Here is a 20,928-nt window from a genome sequence, read left to right as displayed (position 1 = left end):
AGGTTCCACCCAGTAGTACATATCACACCAATGTGAACCGTAGTTTTGATTTATTCATCACATAAAAAACTGATTAAAAAAAACAACGTATTATTGTTATTTTTAAAGTTAAATCTTTGTATGCAGTTCTCTTGAAGTTTTTGTTTCTTTTATTATTTTTTAAATGAAGCTCTTATGCTTTTTGGAAAATTATAAGATATTAGTCATTAAGAAATTAGTAATTGATTTTTTTACTTGCTAAAGCTATTTCTATTTCTGTTGAGTTTTTCAAAACACCACTTTAGTCACATGGATCAAAAAACTGAGAATGGTTATAATACATTCATCAAGACCACACCTCTATAAGAACGACAAAAAAAAACTCATTCTATGTGTGGTTTCCTGACTTTCCAAATTGTGGCAGTATGAAAGTTATTTAAATTTGATCACCTGTAGACTTTTAATGCACATGTGTTCAAAAGTAAAAATGAAACTACAGCATTAGGGAAATTAGTGTTGATAACTTGACTACAACACCTGTACTTGTTCAATTGACTTCGAGTGATGTAGCAGCTTGGTGTCATCCTCTGACAGTGTCTGTCAGTCAGTCAGTCTCAGGTGGAGCTGCTGCTCACATTCTCCCAGAGGGACTAACACACGACAGTCATGAGGATGACCTGACGGTAAGAGGCTTTAATAACTTATTCATCTTCCATTTTTAATCTTTTGTTTAACTTTATGTTGCCATAAACAAAAAGAGATGTTAATATGATAACAGGACATTTAATAATTCAATAATCTAGTGAAACAAATGATAAAATATGACATTTTTCACTTATAAATATGTGTAAAATTAAGATTAATGTTGCTTGTAATCTTAGCTTGAGAGACTGTATGATTTTAATGTTATTGTGTGTTTGTTTTTTCTGGGTCACAGACTGTTTGTTGCCAAATCCTGTTTACGTGGGGAGGATTTTGACTGAGGGCCTCTATGTGAAACACTGGGGGAGTTATGACAGACTTGTGGTTGATTTCTGTCCCACTGGACAAGACCAGTTTAAACAGTGTAGAGCAACTCAAGCGCACCATTGCCAAAACCAGCCAGGCCTCCTGCTGCATGTTCTCCATCCCTGATCTCAAGGTGAGGCTGCTTTTCGTCTGCCTGACGGAGTCAGATACATTATACAGAATAAATAAACAGACATGGAAGTTGTAGGAACTAATGAGAAGAAAAATTGCAAGTGCGTATTAGTTCTGTGTTTATTCAAGTACAGTAGTGCACTGCTGAGGAGGATGATGGTGTTTGGTGTCCTTCTCAGGTGATGAAGGCTCAGGTTGCTCTCTACAGTTTGAGGCAAAAGTTCCATCTGACCTATTTAACTGAGAGAGATCACTGTTTACCTCAGCTGACAGGGGTTACGTTTGAACAGCTGTTCAAACCCGTTCATAAATATAAAACCCTTCTAATCTGCTAAAAGAACATATTACTCTGATTTTAGCTTCATTTTATTGGCTTCAAGTAAAATTTAGATTTTGAGATTTTATTGCTGCTTCTAGGGCCCATTCTGGACTTGTACCTGATTACATTTAAGATCTTTTGACACCATATGTGTCAGGTCGCAACCTGAGGTCCTCTGTAATGGCCTTGCTCGCCATTCCACAGTTCCAGCTGAGGACCAGAGGTGACAGGGCCTTTTCTGTCAGGGCTCCCACTCTTTGAGACAATCTCCCTGAGGAGATCTACATTGCAACATCTTAATCCTCTTTTAATTCTCTCTCAAAGACACATTTTTATAGGTGTGTTGATTTTAGCGACTATTTTAATGATTTTATAATGTTTTAATTTATTTAGTGTTACTCTTTTCTAATCTGTAACATTTTGTATTTCTGTTTTCTATTCCTGTGTGATCTTCAAATAGTTTTTTAAATGTTTCCTCGCGTTTAATTTTTAATATCACTTGTTAAAGGTACAGTTTGTAGAATGTAGTGACATCTAGAGATGAAGTTGCATGTTGCAGCTGAATACCCCTCACCTCACCCTCCCCTTCCAAACTTGAAAGAGAACCTGTGGTGTCCTTAAGTTGTCATAAAACTCAAAAGCTGTTTAGTTTGTCCAGTTTTGACGACTATAAAAAAACATGGCAGCCTCCATAGAGAGTACCCACCCTGATGTAAATATTAGGTATTTAAATTAAAGGGCTTCATAAATTGGCCCATTCTAGGATAAAGAAAAAAACTATTCTTACAATTTAGATAAAACACACATATCCCTAGGATTATTTTATATTCTGCATTAAATCCCGCTAAACTAATTTGTATACACTGATCGCTTGTGTTTAGTGATTTGAGCTCTGGATGATGTCGGATGGATGATGCGTCAGCCCGTGTAGCACTACCACCACTAACTGTACTGTCTATGCTGTGACTGCAGGTGGGAATACTGGACAGTCTGCTCACTATGTCAGATGATCTTTCCAAACTGGACATACTGACTGAGAGGTAAAACATCTGTTAAAGCATGAAGCAAACTGTGTAGCTGCCCAAGCATGTGTCCTGGTGTTCCCCAGTGGTCATTGCACGTCTGCAGCTTAATGTGCAGCTTTGTCCTTAATCAAGACCAGTAACTCTAAGCCTGTGTGCGGCCTGCACCATGATTAATTGATGGTCAGGGCCAGCTGACAGTTAGTTTTCCCTCCTGATTTTAAATTCATTGTTGCTGAGCGGACGCAGTGTAAGGAGGCCTATTTACGACATCAAAATGTGGCCTAACGAGGTCAAACCAGACAGATTTATTTATTAGTTTACTCGAAATACCATAAAATAAGTTTGATTCATTGTTTTCTGTCTCTGTCCTCAGTTGTATGTCTTTATTCACTAAAATAAAAGCCCAGTTCCACTTTTTTATTTCAAAAGGTATATTGGCCTGCTAACATTGCCAGATAGAGTGATTTGCCGACATTTCAAGACGAAATAACGAATGCTTCTTTGAATTCACAGATGTCTGTGAGTGTTTATAACATATATACCATATGATATATGACATATTGTATATTCTTCCCCTTTGTCTGCTCAGTGTGATCAAAAAAACATGTCAGTGTATGAGGGAGGTGATGGAGCATTCTACTGACAAAGTGCTTGAAAACGCCTTAGCCAATGGAGGTGAGTCTCTCTCTCTCTCTCTCTCTCTCTCTCTCTCTCTCTCTCTCTCTCTCTCTCTCTCTCACACACACACACACACACACACACACACACACAAACACAAACACAAACCCTGAGGGTGTTAATTACATTGTTTACAAACTCATCAAGTTAGTGCATAGTAACCACAGGGTGCATGTATTTTGCAAATGAAACTAAGAGCTGCTTAAATCATGCTCCATATGCAAACTCACAGAAGCAGCAGGAAAACACAAACCAGGCTAACCGCTGTCTCTGGTCCCGTTCCTCCCTCAGACCACGGCGTGCCTCAGAGAGCCGTCCTGTCGCCCCTGAAAGCTTACCTCAAGTCTCTGAGGGGTATTTTATCTGCTCTTTGAGCTGCAGTGCAATGATGTGTGAGCCTTCTTGTGCAAAGTGTGTGTTTTTAAAGTGCTTTTACACCTTTTGTTTCCTGAACGATAAATTTCACTGTGAGGTGGTGTGATTTATTTTACAACTGCAAATGTTTGGTTTGGAGTCAGGTCACAACTTATGACTGTGTGTGTGTGTTTCTCAGTGGACCTAATGAGCTATGTGACAAAGTTTCAGTGGGACAAAGCCAAGTATCCAACAGCACTGCCTCTCTCCAGCCTGGCAGATATCATCAACAAGGTACAGACTGCTGAAAATGAGGGTTTAATAAGTGTTGTATAAATATATTAATTACAGTCAGAACCAGCTGCAGGAGATATCCAGCAGTGAATAACTGCACTTTCACAAAGTTACAAGACCCAAAAGAAACATTGAAAGTCAGTGAAATGGAAATCCCCTTATCTTTGGCTTCAGTCATGGAGCAAATTACTTGGTGAAACAGTTATGTTTCTTGTGGAATTTATATATAGTCTTCGAATGTGATTGGCCCCCTCAAAAGTGGTCTGAGCCCCAGTGATTGAACCGTTCACTTGCGCTCACAACTTCCTCACCTTATATCTTCATGTGTACCAGGAAGTTTCTCAGGTGGAGACGGAATTGAAATGTCGAGCTGCGACGTACAGCAGTGTGAAAACCAGCTTGCAGAGCCTTGAGCGCAAACTCGAGTGAGTAACATCCATTAAAGATGAAGTAATCCACATAATGATGTGTATAATCTAAATGTAAAAGGGACATTCTTTCCAGGGGGAGTTTGCACACTCGCAGTCTGAATGACATTGTGAGGCGAGAAGACCTGGTGGTCTCAGAGTACCTCACCACTCTACTGGTAGTGGTGCCCAGGTCAGTGATATAACAGGAGTGTTAGTGTGTAACTGTGTACTGTGATATTCCTGATGTGTTTGAATGTGTTTTGGTCCCAGAGGGAGCTACCTGCAGTGGGAGAGGACCTATGAGTCTTTGTCACAGTTTGTGGTTCCCCGGTCGAGCAGGTGAGTTGCCTGTAGTCGCCGTTGACCTTGAGAGAAAACCACTCCACTTGATCGAGGCTTGCACTGGCTAAGCTCAACATCCAAGGGTCAGGCTCAGTAACCACAGGTGTTCTATTACCTGCAGAAAGGGAGAGTTCTGCGTAGCGAGTCTTATTACTTAAACCAGGGGCTTTTCCTAAAGCAAAGTGAGAAAGTGCCCTCCATAAAAACCATGTATAAGTAAATGAACAAAATCTTGCAATGCTACCAACGCTCAACTCCCCCTGATGAAAGGACAAACCAGGGCCTTTAAAGGTTCAGAGTCTATGATTTATGACACCTAGTGGATAAGATACACATTAAAAACAATTGAACCAACAGAGCCTAAACTGTTCATTAAAATAGATGTAGACTCGGAAGTCCCTGAAACCCATTTTGTAATGAATGACCAACAGAAGGCGACTCCATTGGTTAAAAAAAGTTAGTTTCTACAGATGTCCATAAGACAAAGACCCTAATTCTCACTTGAGTTATAACATCATGTTATGTCCATTTTTTTAATTGGTATCCCATTTTGAGTAGAACAAACAAGATGATGATTTGCATTTGGGCATGGATACTATGTGATCAATACTGTCCAATGGGTGCAGGTGTAGGTGGGCGTACAGTTTCCTTGAACTCTGACCGAAATGCCAAACCTGAGACTTCAAAGCAGCAGCTCACAAATCAATTGTTAATGTCACGGCTGTTTTCTGCTTGGGAAGGATACAAGTCAATAACATGTTAGAGTATTCCTGCAGAGTGGTTTCCATAAAAAAAAAAAAAAAAAAAAATGGTGCACCCAGCTCTCTGTCAATATAAGCTGGGATTGGCTTCAGCCTCCCTACAACCCTCAAAGTATAAACACTACAGCTGATGTCTAATTTAATTGATAAATGAATGGATGAGTGAAATACAAGAAAATAAATGTATTGCTTGTCAGTGTTGCCCAGCAGAGGGCAGTCCAGTCGACAGGAAACTATAACATGATTGCTCCCTTCAGCCTGTCAGTTATGATGAAGCCCCAGACAAGTTGTGATATACAGTTGATTGTTTTTCAGTCTGAAAAAAAAAGATGCATCACACCTACTCATGAAACTTAAGAAACACTGTCATGGATTTAATGTTGGTAGGCCTCTGCTGAGCCAACTGGGAAAACCAAGAAACCTCTCCTCACTGAGTTTAATGTCGCATGAAAACTCATTTAACCATGAAAAATACCAATCCATTCACCTTTCAGACAAAAATTGAAATCATTATCCATTTTAGATTTTTTAATCATAAAGAAATTAAAAAAGGTCGTTCATTTTTCGGTATCGTACAAATTAATTTTTTATTAGTGTGTCATGCACTTTATGAGCCCAGCCCAAAACAACCAAACAAGATGTTACACTGTTTTGAAAAAGAAAAAGTACAAATAAGGAAAGGAAGAAACTTAGCTTTCAGCACCTGTCATCATCTGCACACCAGAACATTTCAGGACTTTGAACATGACATTTGGTAAATGGTAAATGGATTTGTATTTATATAGCTCTTTTCTAGTCTTGATGACCACTCAAAGCGCTTTACACTACAGTTTCACATTCACCAATTCACACACACATTCATGCAGAGCATCTATCCCAGCACTTTGTTATACTGTGGGGGCCATTCAGGGTTCAGCATCTTGCCCAAGGACACTTCGGCATGCAGATTGTTCAGACCGGGGATTGAACCTCCGACCTTCAGGTTGGAGGACGACCACTCTTCCCCTCAGCCACAGCCGCCCCATTTCATGTAATAAAGATTATTCTCTCTTCTTAATTAGGGGAATACAGTAGACCATGTGATACATCCTCAACCTCTTACGCAACCTATTGTCCGGATGGATGTTTTTAAATCAACATACTTGGGCCAGAGGAAGGATTTCCAAATCACCAGATCACCAAAACTATTCCAAGTTATCCAGAGGGGAACAACTCTAAATGCCAGTTAGCTGTATATAGCTGGAAAACATGCATCAACAATACCAAAAATGATGGTTATTCCCCTTATCATACGTAGAATAAAACAATATAAGCTTCACAATGCTTGATATAAAGTATAGTTAGTCATCAGTATCCCCCGGCTTTAATTGTTCATTCTATTGCTCTGTCATGTTTGTATGTGTGACCATCAGGAAGCTGCATGACGACGAAGAGGGGGGAGTTTTCTCAGTCACGCTTTTCAAAAGGGCTGTGAGTGAATTTAAAGCCAGAGCCCAGGAGAGCAAGTAAGCAGGAGGGATTTCCAGACAGCAATCCGTCATCAGGTCAAAGACGTGTTACCACAGCGTAGCCTCTGATCCACAGGTTCACTGTGCGTGAGTATCGCTTTGATCAGGAGGAGGAGAAGCAGCAGGAGAGGAAGCAGCTGAGCGTTCACAAGAAGGAACAATGCGTGAGTCAAGCATCATGTATTCTCTCTGTAGAGTTGAATTCTGTTGTGTGTGTGTGTGTGTTGTGTAGATATTTGTGCTCCGCTCCTCCACAGGGAATCTTTGTGCGCTGGCTGAAGGTTAATTTCAGGGAGATATTTACAGCCTGGATCCACTTAAAAGCGTTGAGGGTGTTTGTGGAATCAGTCCTCAGGTCAGTGGTGATATCATGTACTCCCAACTTTAGTAAACCATTGGCATGTTGAGTATGTGCGAATAGACTCATGATGATATCCCACTCCCAGGTATGGACTACCTATAAACTATCAGGCTCTTCTGCTGCTGACCGACAGCAAGTGCTCGAAGAAACTCAGAGGAGAACTGGCCTCACTCTTCATGCACCTGGATCCCACAGCCACTTCCAGCAAAACAGACGTAAGAGGTCACATTAACCTTCACCTATTCTGATGCTGCTTGTAACTACACCACTGTTAGGTTCATATTTCATCCAAGGCCACATCGAGTCAAGCTGCATGAAACATGGTCGCAACCTCCCCTTCTGCTGCTACATAGTGTTAGATAACAGACAGTGAACTGTTTTTGCAGAACACCATGACGTCACTGTGAAGTTGACCTTTGACCCTTTGGATATAAAGTGTCAGCATTTTATCCTTTCAGACATGGACATACAATTTTTTCATATTGTCTTATTGTAGGAGTGGCAGAGTTCACAACATTTTACATTTACTTGCATAATATTAATTTGAAAAATAAAATTATATGAATAAATAAAAGGAAGAAAGGAATGGAAGATAGAATATAAACAGTTTACAGTGTACAGCATGCAGTACATATCAGACCTACTTCCACCCTACACCCCTTCAAGGAATCTGCAATCCTTCAACTTCAAAAGAAACTGTTATCCCCTGAATGACAAAAAATCTCTTAAAGTGTTTAGACCCTTAATTCAGAAGTTTTGGGGCTTTGTCAGCAGCTACAGCTCTGAGTCTTTATCACTTTATTCAGGTGGATTCTGGCAGTTTATCTCAGTCTTCCTGGCAGACCCTCTCAAACTCTGGGGCTTTGGCTGAGCCATGTTGACAGTCGAAGACTTGTCTCTGAGCCAGTCCAGTGCTGTCTGTCACTGTGATATTGAAAAGTCTTCTGTCAACTCCTCAGATCACATTTTTCTGTTTGTGTCAGTTGACAATTGTTTCCTCCAAAATGTTAGAGAAAATCCAGTCATTTAGATTAAGTGACTTTCATAATCAAATTTGACATCCAGTGGAGCTTTTAAATACCTCTTCACTGCTGACAACCAGTCCGAGGCATTATGTTTTCAGGTTATACGTCTGTCCCATTCTTGTGAACATAATATCTCAAGAGCACTTAGAGAGAATTTCATCATATTTGGTACAAATGGTCACTTGGACATGAAAAATAACAGATTAGACTTATATGGTCAAAAGTCAAAGGTCAAGAGCACAGTGGACTCCAAACTATTTGGCCTCATATACATGATATCTCAAATCTGCCTTTAGGAAATATTTTAGAGTTTTGACCTGTTGTCACATGGACTCAAAGATTAACTGATGATATTTCAGTGGTCAAGGAATACAACGGCAGTGCTGCATTTCTAGTAAAATGTTCTAGTTGTGACTTGTACTTAAAAGGGCATTTAATGATCATTTAGCCATTTGCTAAAGGTTTGATTCTAAGGCAAAAAAAACTACTGAAATTCAATTTATTCAGAAATTGATTGTCTTGAATAATTTAGCTTGAACTTGAGAATGTTTGTCCATTGTCATAAAAGCACTGACAGTCCGGTTAGTTGAGCATTCATTCCGATTTCATGATAATGTCAGAATGGAGAGGAGCACTGTCCGCCATCTGCTGTCCGGCCTACATGAAATGACATCTGTCTCATGCAAATTTACCCATGGTCTTGCCAGACTGCAGGGAGGAGAGTGAATTTGTGTGGGCTGCTGCACTACACACACATTCACTGCAGGCAAGTAAGGACAGTGGAACTATGGTGCACAACATACAAGACAGAGCAGCCTGGGAAACGAACATCATTTGCATGGTGAACAGACGCTCCAGTACAGGATAATAAGGGGGTTTAATTGGTACTAGATAAGTGTAACGCTCCAGGGTTTTCTTTGTCTAACTCCTGCCAACAGGTGAACTGTGACATCCCAGGACTCTGTCAGCAGGAGTACTTCTCCTACATCTGTTTCGGCATCAACACCAGCATAGTGGAGATCAGCTAGCAGTTGGCAAAGAGGGGACCCACCCAGTGACCAAGCAGTGAGGGGCCCCGTCCCTCGTGGAGGGAGGAGCCCCGAGCGCAACATCAACACGGACAGCAAAGAGAGGACCCATGATGAGTAATGAGAGACCCTGTGGCTCATGCACTTGTTCCAGACCAGTCACTCACACTCAGAGCCAGGAGTGTGAAAGCCCTCAACACTAAAAGAAAACTAATCTGGTAAAGAGTGTTTCCTAGAATGTCTTTTCAATATTTCTCCTGAGGCAGAAGGAAGTGGCTGCTTCAGACAGAGATGTCAATAATCCAGTCAGGTTAACCGTGGATGGATTTGGCTTCTCTTCACTACAGTGTAGTCGACACACAGAGAAAACTGTGTGATGTGCTGCTCATGGAATTATAGAACAATTAAAAAATGTTGGTCAGTGTTTTCCTTTGTGTACTGTAAGCGCACAATAACTTTTTGAACCATTACAGTAATAAAATGGATTTCCTTTTGAGAGTCCTTTATGCATGCTCTTCCTACTGTGAAATGTCAAAATAGCTGAAAACACCTTGTAAAACTCCAACTTAAGTGTGGGCAGTGGATTTGCACTGTGGGAAATATGCTCCAGCCAGGTTCGAAGACGCAGCCTATATTTCTGGTTTTGCCGCTTGGATTCCAGTGGGTTCTTACTTTGGTTTTTTTCTTTTTAAGGACTCTTGGACATTTGAAACATTACAAGGGCCCCAAGAACACAACGATTTTCATAAGGGTCAAATATGAGGGTGTAGAATCATACTCTGAAAACTAAGCACAAACTTAATTGTCAGAAAAATGTAGTGTTGTAAAAAGTACCACGTTTTCCTCTAAAATGTAGTGGAGTATAAGTAAATACCCCAAGTAAATTGCACTTGGGTAAAGCCCTTTATCTTTATGTGATGCTTCATTACATGATCACCTGAAATTATACAAATGTTTAGTTTTTTTTATTTTGGAAGATATTAGCAGCTCAGAAAAAAAGAGAGAGAGGTGGGGGAGAGAGAGAGAGAGAGAGAGAGAGTGAGAGAGAGAGAGAGAGAGCGAGAGAGAGAGAGAGAGAGAAAGAGAGAGTGAGAGAGAGAGCGAGAGAGAAAGAGAGAGAGAGAGAGAGAGAGAGAGAGGTGGGAAGTGTTAAGAAAAGCTGGCCGCTCAAACTGTGGCATTCAGCGCATGGCACAATCTGAGGAGGAAACATTTTACGCACGGAAATAATGGTCATTCATTCTTGTTAATCACAAACGTTTTTTTTAAATTTATTTCTTATTAAATGACTGATATTGACACAGGGAAACATTAAATACAATGTGGACAACCCCGAAGCCCAACTACAGGAGGGGTTTCTGCGCAGAGGGGGAGATAGCTGTTAACATCGGCGGAGTCCGGGTGGTGCTCTTCGGGGATGTTTTGAACCGCTACCCGGAGAGCAGACTGGCGGAGTTAGTGAACTGTCCAACTCAAAATCAAGAAGTTGTCTCCTCGCTGTGTGATGACTTCGATCCGAGTAGAAAGGAGTTCTACTTTGACCGAGACCCCGATGCCTTCAAGTGCATCATCGACGTTTACTACTTCGATGAAATCCACATCAAAAACGGCATCTGCCCCATCTGCTTCATCAAGGAAATGGAGTTCTGGAAGATAGACAAAAGCGTTTTAGATGAGTGTTGTAAAAGTTACCTGAGTGAGAAGGAGGAGGAGCTGACGGAGATTTCCAACAAGGTGAAGGTAATATTGGAGGATATGGAGGTGGACCAGTGCTTTACGCGCGCCCAGCGGTGCCAGAGGTTCCTGTGGCGGCTGATGGAGAAGCCGGGTTCCTCCCTGGCGGCGCGCGTCATCGCCATCGCATCCTTCCTCTCCATCCTGGTGTCGGCGGTGGTGATGTGCGTGGGAACCATCCCGGAGCTGCAGGTGACGGACTCCGAGGGGAAACTCGTGGAGCACCCGATATTGGAGGGGATCGAGACTGTGTGCATGTTGTGGTTCACGGCGGAGTACCTGCTCCGTCTCGCCTCCTCTCCGAACAAGCTGAACTTCGCATTCTCCTTCATGAACGTCATCGACTTCATGGCCATTATACCCTTCTACGTGGTCCTGTCCCTCACCCACCTCGGCACCTCATCCATGATGGAGCTTGGGAACGTGCAGCAGGCTGTGCAGGCGCTCCGCATCATGCGTATCGCGCGTATTTTCAAGCTGGCGCGCCACTCCTCCGGACTGCAGACTCTGACCCACGCGCTGAAGCGGAGCCTCAAGGAGCTGGGGCTGCTCCTCATGTACATGAGCGTGGGGATCTTCGTGTTCTCTGCGCTGGCATACACCATGGAGCAAAGCCACCCGGAGACTCTTTTCAAGAGCATCCCTCAGTCCTTCTGGTGGGCCATCATCACCATGACCACGGTGGGCTATGGAGACATCTACCCCAAGACCACGCTCGGCAAGTGCAACGCAGCCGTGAGCTTTCTGTGCGGGGTGATAGCCATCGCTCTGCCCATCCACCCCATCATTAATAACTTTGTGGTTTTCTATAATAAGCAGAAAGTGCTAGAGACCGCAGCAAAACATGAGGTGGAGCTGATGGGGCTGAAGTCTGGCAGGGAGGCGCGCAGGGAAAGTAGGGATTAACACTTTGAACAAGCTAAGACTTTATGTAACTTGTTATTGTAAGAGAAAGTTAAAATCCATGATAAACGCAGAAAATCACTGTCAATCATCAAATCCACCAAATTTGACGATAACGTTTACGCGTATTGAAAAGAAGACTTTGGGACCTGCCAGCACAAAGAGACATCTGTACATAGAGCCATGATGAAAATGTTGTATTTACTCTGCTGTTGCTTTCAATTGGAAATATGTGATGTTCTGCTTCTGCCTCTGTTCCAGTTACCTCTAACTCTTGTCATTGTGAAGACTGTCATTATTATGGGAGTAAAACTTGTGCATGAAAAAAGTATATAGTGTTGTTACATATGAGGGAAAAGGTAAAAATACAAACTGAAATTGATTAACAGTATTTACAGGTAAAGGATGGATTCAACAACTTTTAGAGCTTATCCAAAGCTACAGTATGTTGAGACAAATATTCTATCTGTGTTTCCAGCCATGTTTTCTTGTTGAACTTAAAATCGAGGGATAAGAGTAAAGAGAAACAGCTTCTGACTCAGATCAAAGAGGACTCTCGTGTGATTTCAGCAAACAAACCAAATTCACTGTTTATATGGCAACATGCCACAAATTTGAGGGGTGGGGGGGGGGATCTAAAGATGAACCTTACAATGCAGCCCCCAGAAAAAAAGCTATGTAAATAATAACAGACCTTGTGGAGAGAGGATATTTACCTCACTTTTTGTGAGGTAAAAAGTGAGGTACTGCTTTTAACTGCTTCAATTGGCTTTTTGATCGTTAAAACTTGGTTTGAAACTTCTGGATAAAGTAGGTTTACATTTGAGTGAGAGCTGACGTTGAGTTGAGGGATTTATTTGTGAAGGTTAGGGGCTAGAGACTGCATTATGTCAAAATGTGTCCTCCAAAAAACTGGAGCAACAGTTTGTGTGTATGTGCGTGTATGTAATAGTGAGAGTTGGATCCTTTTCAACAGTTAAAATGTACTAGATATTGTTGAAATAAATAGTCACTTTGTGTGTTTCTCCTTATTTTTACCTTTACATTTGATTATAAACTGACGACATTTTGCATCTTGTCCTATGTTCTAGGACAAGTCCTTGTCTGTGCATGTCCGTGACAAACTATTTGTTTAGTTGTTTAATAGCTATTCTCATTTCCATATTTTTTCACCTCAATCAAATGTCCATAGCACTGCACAGTTCAGTGGTTACAAGAAAATGGAAATTTATTTTCAAAGATTTAAAAAAATGGTTTTGTATGTACCAATTCTATAGGATTCAATAAAGTTCTATCTTTTTGTATTTACATTTGACCACTAAAGGTCTGGGATCCGTTAAACCTTGAGACTCAAGAGGATGTGTGCCTTTTGTTGATACAACATTGATTTGTGTACCACAACTGTATTTGAAAAAAAGTTGGTTCATGTTTTGGTTTTTCAGCCATTTTATAGAAATAACACAAGGTTAAGTTTAGCTTTAGGGTCAGGTTAGGGTTAGGTGTGTTAGTGCGTGTGTGTGTTGTCCAGGTATAATGTTGTGGGGATCTAACTCTGTTTACACAGTCACAAACTGTGCAAGTTTACAAAGGGGACTTGTCTTCCTTATGGAGACAAAAAGCAAGTCCACACAATGTAAATAATTAAATCATGACATTTTAAGTTGAAGATGATTTTAAAGATCAGGGTTAAGGTTAAGGTAAGGCCTGAGTAACTATGGTCAGGTTAATGTTAATGTACGTTTCTAGGAAATCAATGTAAAACAATCTGTGATGCCGACACAACTGTGTGTGTTTGTGTGAGTGTTTGTAAACCATATTTGTGTGTGTACCTTCATCTGCATGTTGCCGCATGAGTTTCTGTTTTCTCCAGCCTGTGAATCATGTGTGACATGATCCGAGTTGGTGGTCTGTGAGAAGTGGAGCTGTCCCCCTTCGGGAAAACACTTCAAAGTGAGGCTGTGTACACACCCACACACGCTGAACACTAAGAAAAACCCTGGCTCCCTCAACTCCATCTCTCTCCCACCACCACCACCCCACCCGCTGTTTCTCCCTGTCTCAAATCTCACTCCCTCGTCTCTCCCCCTCCTCGGCCCCCCCAGCCTCGGATGATGATCTGTCAGCTTCACCGACTGAGAGAGCAGCAATCAGATGCAGCGACATGTAAAGCGCTGGCGCTGTCATGTTTTTCAAGGGTGGGTCATGATGCAAAACTTCACATATAAATGTTCCAATGTGAAAACTGTGTTTGCGCCCTGAATGTTGAGAAAAATGAAAGAGAGGGGGTCTGCTTGAGGATGAGGAGGGCATTGAGAGACTATCTGACATTGACTTCAACCAAATATAACACATCATATGTTACACACGACTTAATCTCACTCCTGTGGCTACCAAACAGGTTGAAATAACATGTTGCTGCACTGCGCTGACCTTTAAAAGCCAAACAGACCCCCTGACCTTGGCTCAGAATGTGCGGCTACTTTATGAAAAGGTGAACGCTCTAAAGAACAATTCACTTCTCTCTGAGTCTCTCCTGCTAATGTTTGATCAATGACAACCTGTAAACCGATGCATCAAAGACGTTAAGAGGCTCCTTGTCAATACCTGGCTTCCACACGTGTGCTTTGATGCTTCACACGAGACGTCTCCCACAATCCTTTTAGTCCCAGAGTGCACATCAGCATCCGGAAGAGGATTTGACAGTAAATAGCTTTTGATTGAAGGAAGATTTAGAACTAATGATTAGTCATTTTTAATTAGTTCCCTAAGGTAATAGTGACATTGGAGCGTAGGCGTGTGAATAGGTTTGTTTGGGTTCAGGTACAAAAAGTTTCACACACAGACACACACACACACACAGCCTGTTTTTCTTTAGTTATTTCAGGTCTTTTGAGATGTATATTTGGTACTGATGCAGCCACTCTGCAGCAATCACACAGTGACATTTCTAAAATGGCAAATGCTGTTCATAACCCTCACTTTGTTTGTTTTTGAAGAGTGGTGTTTTTGAATCTAAGTCAGACAGTTGGGTTTGAAGAAATCTGAACACAGATTATGGACCGCTAGTTAATGCATTTGTTCATAAACCTAAAAATCTATAGTACAGACCCAAACCAAAAGGTATTAAATTCACTATTGTGTTAAGACAATTTAACGCATTACATTTTCACATCTGAGAAGCTGAATCCATCAAATATGTAGAGTATTTGTTTAAAACATCACATAAACGCTGTAATGGATAATCAGAGTGGTTGCTAAGTGACTCATTGATTAAGTGACTGATCTCTGTACTCTTGGTTGATGAGGTATTCATTTGTGGCTAATCGTAGCTGGATTATAATAGTAATTATTGCAGCAATCACACCACAGAAACAAATTATGATAAAATGACTGCGATACATTATATAAGGAAAAGAAAGAAAACTTAGCTAAGCTCAACATAACCTTATTTTAATACAAAAAAATAGACAGAGAAAATTCACAAAGAAGCACAGACACATATACATTCAAAGTGTAAAGTGATGAAGCTAAAACCACAACAATGATAAAAAAGACTGTACATATGAAAAATAGCCCGGACTGAATGGAAATTATATCTGGAATGACAAATTGCATTTCACATTGTTCATGTGAACAAAGATCAGTCACTCACATGGAATACAAATATTTCACCTATATAGCACAGAAAACTAAAAAGGACATCAATCAATGTGGCCAGACAATATACAAGAACGGTAAAAATGATCGATAACAGCAGTACAATGTGATAATGAGACAGTTTTGTGTTGTTGCCCTCAAGAAGCTATTGACAACCTGGTCCCAGAGCCACTTCTATGGACCCCATAGACATTTATATCATTCATGACTCATTTGAATTTGGAAGGTTAGCCTGTTAACTGGACAGAGTACTTATTTAGCTTGTAGACACCAAACATTGATTGTCCTGTATCATTATCAAAGAAGAGCCAGCACACTAATGCCACTCCACTTGTGCAGGCTCTTCTTTGTTTTGGTTGAGTTGCTTCGGACCGCCTTACACCATTTGATGTGCGTTTACGTGTGATGTGTTTGTATTTCCCTGTGTCATTATCACACATTTAGAATTAGCCGGAGAAACCATCACAACTAATGTTGGTGAGAATGAAAACATTTAAGGAGACATTTTGCTCATATTAGGGTTCCTACTTTTAATTTGTGTTATAAGTTGAACATTTTTTACATGCACTAATGTTCAGAAAATCACTTTCCTCAAACTGTCCAATGCTGCAGCTTCTCTTTTCAGCCTCTGTCAGAAACAATTGTTTCTTGCTGCTGTCTCTTTAAGGCCCCCCTCCAGATTAAAGACGGTTACACTCTGGTGTTTTGCAGCAATTAGAAGGGCAGGCAGCCAATTCCTCAGATTAATACATTAGTAAGTCAAAGTCAAAGTCAATGTCCTCAACATCAAGCCAGATCATGTCTCCTTTATCTGAAGTCATGAATTAGGCGACATTACAGCAACATATTCACGTCAGCTTTTTATTCCATGTCAAATGAATACAGCTTGTGTCCCCGCACCAGAAGTGGTCCTCTGTTGTCATGGCTCCAGTCTTTAAATAACAGTCTCTCTCATTATTCTGCCTCAACGGAGCCTTTTTGCTTTTAGTCTAGACTCCCACATCGAATGCACACTGCAGTTCACTGTAATAGATTTAATAGTGCAACACAGTATTTCCTTGAAGTCCAGAGCAAGTCATAAGTCTCAATCATGATATTTTAGATTATTACTGAGTTGGACAGGAAAGGAGTTGAATTACCTGATATATAATAATGCTCTTTCCACATATATCAGCAGTGCACCTGGGATAGATTACAGACTGAAGAGCAACATATATTCACACTCGCATTCAAATTGCCATGTGTAATTTCCCTGTCTGATTCAGTGCAATGCTTACACAGTACCATAGTCTTGGAACCAGACCTAGGAGTCTGACGCACGCATTGATAGTGAAAGGTGAGGGCCGGCGCGGGCCGGCTGAGGTGTGCAAAGATCACCTTTTAGTAATAATAATAATAGTTGTGAAGAGACTGTCTGATCACGTCAATGTTAATTATTTCTCACAATAATTATTAACAATGATTTCCACAACAATGATGGTAGGAAACAGATATATTAAAACATTTATTTCTGTTAATCTGTTTCAACTTTGCCTGAATTCAATTTAATTGAAGTACATTTGGTGACATTTATTAATACATTCCTCCCTCAATCTGTACTTTTTTCAAAAATAGAAAAAAACATTTATTAAATTATAATCACTTTGTTTCAACGGTGATAAAGCTCAACCAAAAAGAACACATGCATGTGACTGGGTTCTGATGTTTCTAAGTGTCTTCTTAATTTGTTGGGTCCCATACTGTCAGCTGCCAGAGATTTCAAACATAAAATACACACTAGTCTCTCCTCATGTCCTCCTTCATTCACTGTGAACTCTAGAGCAAGACAGGCTTCATCATACTTTCTTTTCACCTTGGTTTTTGAACACTTTGTCTTGTTTGTCCCTGACCGGCTGCTTCACAGGAACGAGCTCTGATCTCATGTGTGTGTCTCTGAGCGAGTGAGTGGGGGCGGAGACACACAGACACATTTTCCGCTCCTGGTATTTCATGCTGGCACTGATACGATGATGATTTAACAAATTAATTTTTTATTTTTTTTTATATTAATTTAGAGCATGCCTTGAATCCGTCGGTCCGAGCTGGACCCCCTGGCGGGTCGTATGTTTGACAACCCTGTTCTAGAGTCATAAAGAGTAAACAATAAATCACAGTCCAGAGATCAGTCTCCCTCCCCTTGGATACTCTCCTACCCACAAACACACCCTCATGCATTTTTTAAACCAGGACTGTTTTCTGTCTGGACGCCTGCTATTTTAAAGAAAAAGTGTAAATTTCTTGAGTTGAAAGAATTGTACTGAAATGGTTGTTATATTTGGATTGCAATTTTTTTTATAAAAGAACATTAGAAAAATACTTTTTTTTTATACACAAAGTTTACGCTCATGTTTTGGAGTCTTTTCCCCTGGATATTCTGGAGCATTAATAAGTGTTTCTGGGCACATTAACACAAGTTGATGATCAGTGAACTAATATGAATTAATATTATAGTGTCCAAAAACGAGATTGTGCATGTGGACCAAGCAAAGAGGATCCTGTGGGGTTGACCTGATAGACAAAGGCTTAAGTTTATACACGTTGAGTTGCTGACCCGCAGCACCTATAAGACATTTTTTTGAAAATAAAATTTTGTGTAGTTGTGTTTGTCAAAGAGAAATTAAGTTACGTATCTGGTGATTTCATGTGATATGTGCTTCAAGGCCAGGAGGATTTGAGCAGTGACTCAGGCTGCTAATGTATTTCTGGCAGCTTCTGTCTGCCAAACATACACAGGCTGAGTGTGTTGTTTTTGTGATTTCACAGAATTTTTTCTTGTTTTCTGCATCGGACTCTGATGCTCGTGACATCTTGGTGCCGTCTTGTTCAGTGTGACCCGAAAAAAGTCTGAAAAACACTGTCACAACTTCACTTCCTCGATGTCAAGAAAGGCTTCGGATTCGGCCCCAGTTTAATGTGGGAGACGGCAATCTTGATGAGTTGAGTGAGAACCCCTTTTGTCTCTGCGCTTTAGATCAGCAGTCCCTCTGACAGCTAAATTATTGATCCCGACAATTAATCTGTAAAAGCTGCAGGAAGGTGTCCTTTCAGACATTAGGTTTGTTCATTCTGGCGCTCCGATGCAGGGCGAGCACTCAGCCTGCTCCATGATTGCTTTTGGTCACCTCCTGGGCCCCCACCTGCTCACAGCTGGTCACTATGTCTAGTTTTTAGCGCAGCTCGCCTCTTTCAGAGAATGTGTTTTCAAATGGCATCGCTGGAGACTCTTTGTGTCTCACTTTTCAGTTTTCTAAAGCACTTCTTGGTCAATAATGCATGTTCCCCCTGTAAAGGCCACTTCACTGGCAGGGGGTGAAGAAGTTATTCTGTGTTTTTGTTGTTGTGTTGGGCCAACAGGCACTGACTATGTATATGTATATTTATGGTACAAATACTGTATCAGACGGTGAGTCTATATATAAGAGCTCAGTGGCTGCACTCTTACCAAACTTTATAGTCAATTGATTAGTGGGTTGTTGTGTCTACATCACTGTGTTTTGGATGCATTCAAATGCAATGAAGAAGTATATTAAATATTAATATATGAATTGAATTAAATTGGTGGTTTTTCAGTGTTTCAGACAATACACCAAAATCCAACCAAACCGTTTTTTGAACAAATTGTGGAGATATCATATTTTTTTCTGAAGTGAAACAATTAGAATATAAGATCTTCCTCTTAAACCTATGAGAACTACCAGTACTAACATTGAGGTCTGTGGATTATCCAGGATAATTGTTTAGCCTTTGTTAATCCACAAATTTTACCATTTAGCTGCTAGAAATTTTGTACATACATAGGTTTTCAGTGCGGGTCAGAAGTTATATACGGTCAGGACTAATGCTTCATTGAAATAGCCAACGTACTGACTGTGTGTTGATCAATAGATCAATTTGTTTTGTCTGGCCTGTCTGTCCGACGAGTCACCATTATAATGTTGGTTGAAAACAATTGTTAATATAATAACGTTAGTCTATATTGTTTGTCACCGTAATAACGTTGGTTGGTTGCTGCTGATGTAGCGTGTGGCATCCCAACTCCTAGGGAAACGTTTCCTAGCCCTCTCCCTTGTGGCTCCGTTTGGAGGGAACACTTCATATCCAGGGGCAGGGCAAACATACAACATTTAATACAACATACAACATTTCAGTCAACTTCAGAATGATTGGGTTGAGGAAAAACAATCTCAAAACTTACACACATTATAACATTAGACACCAGAAGTAAATTAAAACACAATAACTGGTTTGCACATTATGGCAATTTATTTTACTAATAATCCTCTGATGAGCAATCACCACCTTTTTCATTTGATCAAACATAGTTCAATGAATAAAATAATAATGTTAATCATCCCGTAAAAAATTTGTTCCCTTGACGCCGAGAAACTTGAGAAAGCCCAACTGAGGATAATGTGTTCATAACTCTATTCTGGGCTCCTCGCTTTTTATCATGGATGGGAACTCAATCATAAGGTTGAGCTCGCTTCTTTTTCACATTCATTTCTTCCTATTTGCTCTTTAAAATGTCACTGGCTGCAGAGCTTCTGCAGGCAGGCAGTCACTCCTGGAGGGAAGACCGGGAATAGAATTGATGTCCATGGTGTAGTTTGGGCCACAGGTTCATAACTGTGGTACTAACACTCATTTAAATGTAAAACTGACCAGGAAGGATAGAGATACAACAAATTCTCTTTCCAACATTACTGTGGTGTACACAAAACACAAAATATACAGAATAAAACAAATTATAATCATATAGCAATCCCAAAGAAGAAAAGGGGAACCAAACAACCCCATCTCCGGAATCCTTGGCACTTACATCACTACTTAAGTTTGCATGTAATAATGTTATCATTACTTCTCAGTAACCATGTAATAACTATAACCACCTGTAATGATATATTCTTATCATATTATTATATTTTAATTTCCTCATATTTATTACATATCCTACCTTCAACCCATTGTCTCACTTAGACCATAGGAATACCTAGAACAGAGCTTGTCAAGATGACTGGTTGATTACTGAAAATCTCTGGAAAACGTACATATATAGTATTCACATGTGCAATTCACATGTTTCTGACAAAGTTGCAGAGGATTTCCCAAAAATGGAGTGGATGTATGAATAGCCATATCTCAGGATCCAGCAGATTTCACAGTAATGTTGACACTGCATCTCTCTAACCCTGCCAGAAAGCTCAAAACTCATCAGCCGTTTTACACCTTGCACCGATCAACCACAAAATTAAACCAGTTATCTATTGTTTTAATGTTGCAGATTAGCATATTTATCCGTTTTAAAGTGCGCTAAGATTATTGAAAAACGTCGTGCAACATTAATTGCAATTTGAATTTTCGAGAAAATGTC

At 40.4% G+C, this 20,928-nt stretch overlaps 2 protein-coding genes across 2 annotated transcripts; both read left to right on the top strand.

Moving 5' to 3' along the window:
* The first annotated feature begins 991 nt into the window (after positions 1-991).
* On the top strand, positions 992-9,662 carry atp6v1c2 (ATPase H+ transporting V1 subunit C2). The gene is made up of 12 exons (XM_062397663.1): positions 992-1,120; positions 2,411-2,478; positions 3,053-3,138; positions 3,695-3,789; positions 4,123-4,214; positions 4,294-4,389; positions 4,470-4,538; positions 6,715-6,807; positions 6,887-6,974; positions 7,068-7,165; positions 7,257-7,386; positions 9,135-9,662. Exons 1-12 carry the CDS (start codon positions 992-994, stop codon positions 9,222-9,224), a joined length of 1,134 nt encoding a protein of 377 aa, XP_062253647.1. The 3' UTR covers positions 9,225-9,662.
* A 788-nt stretch (positions 9,663-10,450) lies between these two features.
* On the top strand, positions 10,451-13,044 carry kcnf1b (potassium voltage-gated channel, subfamily F, member 1b). The gene has a single exon (XM_062397631.1). It carries the CDS (start codon positions 10,545-10,547, stop codon positions 11,862-11,864), a length of 1,320 nt encoding a protein of 439 aa, XP_062253615.1. The 5' UTR covers positions 10,451-10,544; the 3' UTR covers positions 11,865-13,044.
* Positions 13,045-20,928: the final 7,884 nt, after the last annotated feature.

This window comes from Platichthys flesus, chromosome 10 (genome assembly GCF_949316205.1).
Source record: "Platichthys flesus chromosome 10, fPlaFle2.1, whole genome shotgun sequence".
NCBI lineage: Eukaryota > Metazoa > Chordata > Actinopteri > Pleuronectiformes > Pleuronectidae > Platichthys > Platichthys flesus.
Note: the sequence above shows the minus strand (reverse complement) of the source record. Positions and strands in the feature narration are given on the sequence as shown.

Coding starts and splice junctions, on each gene's coding strand:
- kcnf1b (XM_062397631.1), top strand. CDS start 10,545: ATGTGGACAACCCCGAAGCCCAACTACAGGAGGGGTTTCTGCGCAGAG.
- atp6v1c2 (XM_062397663.1), top strand. CDS start 992: ATGACAGACTTGTGGTTGATTTCTGTCCCACTGGACAAGACCAGTTTA. Junction 3,790..4,122: donor TGGCAGATATCATCAACAAG/GTACAGACTGCT, acceptor CATGTGTACCAG/GAAGTTTCTCAGGTGGAGAC. Junction 7,387..9,134: donor CCACTTCCAGCAAAACAGAC/GTAAGAGGTCAC, acceptor TCCTGCCAACAG/GTGAACTGTGACATCCCAGG.